The sequence below is a fragment of the Aulonocara stuartgranti genome, assembly GCF_965226115.1.
Source record: "Aulonocara stuartgranti genome assembly, chromosome: 10".
NCBI classification, from domain to species: Eukaryota; Metazoa; Chordata; class Actinopteri; order Cichliformes; family Cichlidae; genus Aulonocara; species Aulonocara stuartgranti.
Window position 1 is genome coordinate 22,949,584 of NC_138946.1, and position 8,914 is coordinate 22,958,497.

Consider the following 8,914-nt stretch of genomic DNA (forward strand, 5'->3'; position numbering starts at 1 on the left):
ATCCTTCTCTGTACTGACCATAATTGTCAATCTTAATCTGTTATCCGGAGTTAATGAAACAGTCGCACATAATGTCACTAAGGGCTTAGTGTGAATTTGTCAAAACCTTAAATTGCTGATATCAGTATGAGATAAGCTATAATGGTTAATATGAAGCATTATTCATGCCATTAATGCTTCATATTAACCATTATTACCATCCATCTATTTGCTTCTGCTTCTCCAGTTCAAGGTCACATGGGTGCTGAAACCTAACCCAGCTGTCACTGTACGAGAGGCAGGATACACTCTGGACAGGTCACCAATCTGTCACACCATCATTACCAAATAAACAATTAAATTAAATTAATGGGATAAATATTTTGAAAATTTAACAAACAGTTAATAACTGATGTATAAAACATTATATTAGTGGCTATTATAATGTTACAACTGATGTTTCTGAATCTTTGTAAATGCTCATTATCAACTATTAATAATGACAATATCAAAGCAGAAAGAATATATCCACTTTTCATATACTTTGTACCATTTTAGTGATACAATGTCACTTTTAAACTGATCAACCCAGAGGGGATGTCCATATTTTTAGCTTGTAATTGGTAGAGGCATGTGTTTCCTGAAATAGTGAGCAGGTCAGCTCAAGACAGAAATGTCAGACATCTCTGGCTGAGGCTGGAGAAAACTGCATTTGTGTTTGGCTCTGCAGTGCAGGTGGGGATAATGTGTAATGCTGGATTTACACTGCATGCCATTATGAAGCTGAGGCCATCATCAAACTATTAACAAAATATGGTATGTGCAGCAAACAGTAGTGACTTATTTAGTGTAGCATAGTGTTTATACTACTTTAAATTTCCATTCATGTAAACTCATTCTGCCTGACCACTTGCTGATGTTTCATCTAAGTCATAACAAGTTCCCAAAAGTTCTCTGAGTTTAGTTCTTCTTGGAAGGACTAAACATCTTCAGCCATCCTTTAGTACGCATACAATCCACGCCACACTGCGCTGATCCCAGTGTGTGTGTTTTATGTCCTTTCAGACAGACAGCGAGCACCTCACACTTCAGACTCAATCACTCAACTTATGGGTGAACACTGTCTCCATGGTAACAGTTCCTCACCCAGATTGAGTGAAGGCAAGCAGAGGTCAGGTTGTCCAAACGTTTAGGGGGAGGCACTTGTTTCTGACAACTAATATTAACCACTTAACCAACCAGTGGAAAGTAAACACACACTTGAGACAATGTCAACACGGTTGTTTTCCTTTCTTGAAACACTGAGGTGACAAAATGATGTATTAATTTAAAAAAAAAAAAACTGGTAGCAGCTTCAGAAACACGAGGAGATCCTTGGTACTGTCTGATCATTGCACAATATAAATATAGTCTAGCAGCACTGTTTGGAATTACTTATCTAGATAAGAGAAACATGTCACACAAGAACTAAAACTTTTCAGTAAAACATTAATTTTATTCTACTAATAAGTGATTTTACTATTATACTAATAATAATACTACATCATTCTAATACAATATATTATAGAATTATATTATCATAATGTAGACAAGAAACAGTTTTTTGCTTGTTTTTTCAGCATGACAATGATCCCAAACATGCTAACAATCCAGCAAAAGCATACCTGGATAGAAAAACACACAATGCACACAACACGCAATGCAGTATCAGTCATGGATTGGCCTCCCCAGAGACCAAACCTCAGAATTACTGAAACATTGTGGGAATCTTGTTGCACCTATTTCCCATTTTCCAGCAAAATATGAAGAAATGAGGGCTCATATTTTTTCACATTACTTTATATTGTATTGGATGCTTTTAGCAAATTTTAATAAAGCTAATATTATCATTACTCGTTATTATTACTGTTACATTGTCGCCGTTACACTGCTGCATCGTTACTTGATTAGCCTATCTGACATTTTCGTGCACCGTGAACATTCACCGTATTCCATTTCGTGTGGTTGTAAGAGCAATGTCTAATCGGTACCTGTGGAGGGCGCCCACACGCCTGCGAGGCATCGAGCCTTCATCTAATCGAGACAGAGGAAGAGGCGGCAGCGGCAGAGGCAGAGAGAGATAAAGAAGAAGAATTTAACGGTTCCCGGTTGTTGAACCGCTCCGGTCTCCACGGTGCCCTGCGGCTTATGAACAGTTTGGGGCTTGGGGTGACGGTCATTTAGTCGACTAGCAGTTATAGTCACTTCAATTAGATAGGTCACCACCATGTTTTTACTAAAGGTAGCAATGTTTTGACAGCTTACCACCCTAAAGAGCATCACTGCACGCAGAGGTAACGTTCATTTGTTTGATTGCACATCTAATAACGCTGTGTGGTTGATGTACAGAGTTAGCGCTCTGTGAATCCACTAAAATAATACTTGTGTTAACTAACCATAGTGTCCGTGCTAGATAACCCTAGCTAGCGCTGGTCAGTTGACCAAAGATGTAACTCTCGCTAGCTGACGGAGAAGTCGGAGGAAATGTTGCACCGTAGTTTAGAACAATGCAATTATCTCTTCCAACGAAACCGTGCTTAAATTTAACGTTGTTTCACTCGAACTAAATCTTTTTTCCCCATGCGATGTGATAAAATGTTGCACATATCTTATTAGCAGTACCGGAGAAAGTGAAGTCGAGCGCGAAATCTTTCAGCGTTTTAACGCCACAAAAGAGACGCAGTTAATGACGTACTTTATTAAACAGTGGCTTAAGATCATCGTCAAATCCCTCAAGTCCCATGCTGTTTGACTGAAGCCATCAATCAGAACTTTTACTGTAACAATGTTGACACCTTTTAAAATGAACTATGTCCGCTGCCGCCCCTTGCGGCTTACTTGTGTAATAACAGGCTGTGCGAGAGGAGCAGAAAAAACAAGAGAGAGAAATGGTTATTGAAGATATCTATTTGAAGATAAGAAATGCATATGTTGTGAATAATATTTTATGCTTTTAAAATTAGGTTCTTAAGGAGGGTATGCCTTGTTTCACTAACCTGTAAAAATATCAACCCTGTGCAATCAATAATGCTACAAGCACACATGTTTTTATACACACTAATATATTTATATTGTTTTATTTATTCGAAATTGTGTTATTAGTCTTTGTACATATGAAAACTATTTAATTAGATATATTGCTCACTTTCTACTGAATGGGACTGCGTACCTTTTTTATTTTTTGTTTAATGACAATAAAAATTCTGATTCTGGCTGTGATGCTGAAAAAAATCTTAATGTCACTGTAATAAGACCGAGAATTGCAAACATTCCCAAAATGTTGGGATATTTTTGTGAGATACATGGAATGATACAATATATTTTTCACAACACATCATTTAATTCCCATTTTATTGTTGAGTATGCATGTCTCCTTGCAGATTTTCCCTGTTATCCTTCGAACAATACAGTGTTGAGATTTATCAGTCGCTCAACATGATCTTAAAGGCTCTGCTGTGTGTGAAGAAGCGTGGGTCAGCTCAGATTACGATTATGCTTTATATTTTGGCTCAGGTGTCAGATGTACGCATACATCCGGGCGATCGTGGCTCAAGAGTTGGGAGTTCGCCTTGTAATCGGAAGGTTGCCGGTTTGAGCCCCGGCTTGGACAGTCTCGGTTGTTGTGTCCCTGGGCAAGACACTTCACCCGTTGCCTACTGGTGGTGGTTAGAGGGCCCGGTGGCGCCAGTGTCCGGCAGCCTCGCCTCTGTCAGTGCGCCCCAGGGTGGCTGTGGCTACAATGTAGCTTGCTATCGCCAGTGTGTGAATGTGTGTGTGTGAATGGGTGGATGACTGGATATGTAAAGCGCTATATAAATACAGGCCATTTACCATTTACATCTGTCTCTGTTTTAACAGGAAAGGAGTTGGTTGATTCAGTTGCTTCTAATCGATTGGAATAATTTGTTTCTCCGATTTAGAGCCAGAGCAATGGAGGGAGGCTCTGAGCTGATGGAGGATATTGTATTTCGGGGGGTGGAGTTTTCCGTGAAGATGGAGGTGGACAAGGGTTTGCTCATTGTCGAAATTTCTGATTCAATGACAGCGGATCAGTGGACGGGGGAGTTTGATCCAGCATGTAAGTGGCGTATACATCTCAGTTTACATATCACTATAGCCAGTCATTCATGCTGTTTAACTTTAACTGCTTTTTCATTTATTTAGATATTGAAGACCTCACTCGCAAAACTGGAAACTTCAAGCAGTTTCCTATTTTCTGTAGCATGCTGGAATCTGCAGTGAGAAAGGTGTGTGTGTGTGGGGGGGGGGGATTAGAGGCAGAACGAATGTAAACACAGTTAATAGATGAATATAAGGAGACAGATTTCCCTGAGGCTGTGTGAGCTGAAGAAGAGACTCGGTTGTGTTCATTGTCTCCACTTAAGCGAAAAATGCCCAGTTATCCCAGGATGTCCTACTCCCTTTTTCCTTTTAATTAACGTGTAGTAGCAGGGGGGAAAAGAAGGAGCCTGGAGGAAATTAGGAGAGACAAACTGAATTTTTGGCACATTTTTAAGTCTGCTGCAACTAAATTGTCATGAAAGCAAGGTATACACGCACACTGTAAATGTTAAAGCAAGACAGAAAAACATGCTTTCTGATATATCTGAAGATGCATTATTAGAAAATTAGATCCATGATCATTAGAAGAGATGGCTGATATTTTTTTGCCATTAAATTGCTGTAAATTGGGGGGGTAAATATAAAATCAGGAGCCTACGATCATAAGACTGTTCCCTAAGGTGATAATGGCATGTTTTATTATTCTGATTGTTGAAAGAGATGCTTCTTTGCAGACGAGTGACTCTGTTACGCTTGACCTCCTGACCTATGCTGACCTGGAGCTACTGCGAAACAGAAAAGCAGGGGTGGTCAGTCGTCCTCGCAGCCATCAGCAGCCATCTGCTCTCACCGCCAAAAGATATCTCATTCTCATATACACAGTGGAGTTTGACAGGTTTGCTCACAGCTTTGCTGCTTTATGCCCTCTGCGTCTGTAGTAGAAGCTGTGCTGATGTTCTGATTTTCTGTCCATGTGTAGAATTCACTACCCTCTACCTCTGCCCTATGTGGGAAAGCCTGACCCAGCTGTCCTGCAGAAGGAAATCAGAGCGCTCAGGGCTGAGCTCAGTGCTCTCACCTCTCACGGAGTTAACAAATCTGCAGATCTAGAAATACAGCGGCTACGAGCAGAGTAGGTTTAATCTCTACCAGTGTTACCAATATTAGCAGATGCTGGAAGTTTTCTTCTTCTCTTTTTTAAATGTCTCCTGCTGTTTTCAAGGCTGGCTCTGGTTAAAGAGGAAAAGGAGAGCATGGCGAAGGTTCTGGAGCGACTGCAGTTGAGTGGAAATGATCCCACGTCTGGACGAGAGGACTGGAGAATGAGAGATGTGGTGAGGACGCTGGAGGAGCAACTTGTCAAGGAAAGGGCCAAAAGTCAGCGCTCGATGAGCAAGAGATGTCAGGAGCAGCGACTGCTAGTGGAGCAGGTGATGCTTCTTTGTTTTTTTTAACCTGTGTAACGCCCCCTTTTTAAAATAAATCAGTAGGTTTTAACTTTTTCCTTTTTCCATTCCAGTTAGAGGAGCTGAGAGCATCAGAGTGTGCTCTCCGTGTTCGTGTCAAGAGCCTCACCAATGAACTGGCGTTACTACGGAGAGGGTTAGACAATCTAAGCGTGTACTATATCTTTACTTTCTCTCTTTCATACATTCGCTTACACGCTTAAAATTTCAAAACCCAAATCAGTCACCCACTGAACACTCGTGCTGTTTTTCTTGTGTATGCAGCAGAGTGACTCCTGTGTCGGGTCGTATCAGCTCACGGGTAGATGGAGAAATTTATCGCTCACTTTCTCGGGAGAGAAGGTCTGGGTACGGGACAATCAGGGCTCGCTCGGGATCTAGAGAACGTACAGAGGATAGAGGACAGAGGTTGGTAGAAAGAGGAAGACGTGCAGACTCCTCGGGACCGCGTGCTCACATACCCAGGCCATCACCTTCCCCCACAGGTACTACCTCTGCTCCTGATGTTGTTTCTGTGAATGAATTCTCAGTAATTAATCGCACTGATAAAGATTTGTACTTGATAAGCACTTCTGTTTTTGCAGGGTCACGGGTTCCACGCTTTGATCCAACAGCATATATCCAGGACAGGCAGCGCAGACAGAAGGAGGCAGAAATCAAAAAGTTGGTTTCCTCACTTTGTGAGTATACGCCAGTACTCCGTGTAGTAGCTGCTCAAGCATGTTTTTCTGTGTCAGACAAAGGAAGGTGCGAAGGGACATGCTGGCATCACCCGTGCTCCCCGAGAGAGGCCGTTCACGTTCCAGAGAAGCCTATCCTCAGCTGACCCGGTCAGGCAGCAGAGGCAGGAGTTTATCTATGGAGCGGCGAGGGAGCAGGAACTCCTCTGAAAGCTCGTTAGTGGACATGGATGAAATGACCAAAACTCTGTACAGGTGATAGTACTTTGGATGGATTTGTGAAGGCCCTGTGGGTGTAGCTGGCTATTTTAATGTCTGGGTTGTTTTTTTGTTTTTTTTCTTTCATGTTTTCAGAGGAAGAAAACAGACTTACAATGGACCCAATGTGGTGAGTAATGACTTTCCTGTTATTTATTTGTTGTCCTCTCCTGTATGTATTTGAAAAGGGCTGATACCAGCCTTTTTTGGGTATGAAAGCAGTGTAGGTAGTAGATGTTAGTGGAATTAAATCACTGAGAGTTATAGTTTTTAATGGTTTTGTAGCCACTAAGTACAGAATATTACAGGCCTTAACATTTACAGTGCAATTTATCTGTCTCTAGTCCAGGGGAGGCCTTCTGTCCAGGAAGCCATTATGCAGCACACCGACACTCAGAGTCAAAGACAAAGGTAACTTGTACTTGTAACTTTTTTTTTTTTTGTCCCCATCAGTTTACATGCATTTTTGGTTTTTTAAAGTCTAATTTGTCATTTGTTGTCCCAAACCCCAGAAAGCTCTGTAGATACAGGTACAGAGCTATCAGAGATTGATGCAAGGCTGCAGGCACTGCAGGAGTACATGAGAGACTTGGATACAGGACATTGACCTGCTGCACAGGATTGTCTGATTTCATCATCTGCATAAAACTGAGGAAGAAATCCTGATTTGGACCTGAGCTTCGGGTTTAGCAGAGTATGCACTAACATCAGAGACTAAAACTCCCTCTGGAAGCTCAGACTTCTGGAAACTACAGCCATCAATATGAAGGTCATTGGACTACCTTTTTGTGGACTAATTTCTTATGTTTTTATAAATTAACTTAAAATATGACTGTCTGTGTGTTGCCAGCTTTTCCCCCCCCTTTTTTAAGCCCAAACAAACTGATACATGTGTGTAAAATTTGGCATTGCCTGGTAAATGTTGATCTTTCAAAGGCTTGTTTAATAGTGTGGGCAGAGTTGAGTCCTTTTATATTCAGTCCATGATGCAGAAAGGCATTTCGTCACTGGGTTTGCAGGTAGATCATTTATCTATCTATCAGCACGCCAACATCCATGTCTGATCCTTGCTTTCATCATCAGTTTAAAATGCAGAACATTTTTTTACGATTTCTCCGTTAATGAGTGTTAAAAAAGTGATCCATACATCTTTTGATACATTACAGAAATGTCCATGAGTATGAGTATACCAAAATGTTATAGTACATCCACACATTTAAACATGTAATGGGCTGTTGTTTCTACCACCCAGTGCTTGCTGGGATGCCTTACAGCTCCTGTGCTCTGAATCAGTGGATGACATAAGTGATACATGGTGGTCAGTTTTCCACTTTTTTTTTTTTTTTTTTTTTAATTATTATTATTATTTTACCTTGTCTTCCCACTTTGAAGTAAGGATTATCAGTGCATCTCAAGTATTTTGTTACCACTATACAGTCTAATTGTTCCACACAGTGCAATACAATACAGCCTTTTCTGCCCTTTAAATTCAGCATTATTTTGATGGTATCACAAACTGATTCCAAACTTGTTAGACATCTCTATAAGGGAACAATATTTACCATAAAAACAATGTTTTAATAGACTATGCTGATGGTGCATGTAACGTGTGTAAAAACTTGGCACATTTTTCATAAGAAAGTGCCAAATATTTTCTGAAACTGTTGTCTGCAGACTGTTACTAGAACTTTATCCATTGTTTTTATACCACCTAAAATATAATTTATAAGAAAGATATGCTGTGTGTAAGGAGTCTTTTTATAGTTTTATACATACTGCTTTCCTTTGGATTAGTGTTCGCTGACAAGAAGCTTGAGGGGTACCTTGAAGATCTTCCAGCACTGCAGCTGGTCTGCTTTCACTAATTAACAAGTCCTCTTCTCAGGCAAACCAGACAGTGTCTGAACAGCTGCCGTGTGCCTAGCAGGATACTCAGGAGGGGAAACATGAACACCTTATGTTGGTTTATGCCATGCAGAAATTTGGCACTCACTCACATCCACAATGTGTTGCAAGCGTCACCTTTTTTACACAAGAATGCAGACACAGATTAAAAAAAGATTAGTGTAAGCCATATATTTGTTTTGTTTTTTATGGCAGGTCAAACCTTTATGTGCCATACAAGTAGCTTCTTCTGTCTGTTTGATTTGGCAGATTTTTTTTTTTAAACATGGGACGCCCTGACACAACACCAAAGGGATTTGTGTCTCCTGGGACTGAACAGGGGATCTTTCACTTGTTAGCTAAATGTATAACCACTAGACTATGGACTATCTACTACTGTCAACAAATCTAGAACAATTTCCCTTGTGGGATCAAAAACATAGCCATCTGGTACAGCTTTATATGATTCAAAGTTCAATACTGGGCCTTGGTTCCATCATTTTACATTCATCTTTTGAAACAAACCCTTTAGCTCTTTTTCAGCTT

The 8,914-nt window shown here is 40.6% G+C and overlaps 1 protein-coding gene across 3 annotated transcripts; it reads left to right on the forward strand.

The window, feature by feature from the left end:
- Window positions 1-2,021: 2,021 nt before the first annotated feature.
- ccdc61 (coiled-coil domain containing 61) lies at window positions 2,022-8,219 on the forward strand. Of its 3 annotated transcripts, none has more exons than XM_082548743.1 (13): window positions 2,022-2,312; window positions 3,877-4,096; window positions 4,183-4,265; window positions 4,815-4,975; window positions 5,060-5,212; window positions 5,303-5,510; window positions 5,600-5,700; window positions 5,811-6,031; window positions 6,131-6,209; window positions 6,284-6,481; window positions 6,581-6,614; window positions 6,829-6,895; window positions 6,997-8,219. In XM_082548743.1, the coding sequence occupies exons 2-13, from the start codon at window positions 3,949-3,951 to the stop codon at window positions 7,089-7,091; spliced, it is 1,548 nt and encodes a 515-aa protein (XP_082404869.1). In that variant the 5' UTR covers window positions 2,022-2,312; window positions 3,877-3,948; the 3' UTR covers window positions 7,092-8,219. The 3 variants fall into 3 exon arrangements, with proteins under 3 accessions (XP_082404869.1, XP_082404870.1, XP_082404871.1); XM_082548744.1 differs by having other exon boundaries at window positions 3,939-4,096; XM_082548745.1 differs by having other exon boundaries at window positions 2,023-2,312; window positions 5,600-5,682.
- Window positions 8,220-8,914: the final 695 nt, after the last annotated feature.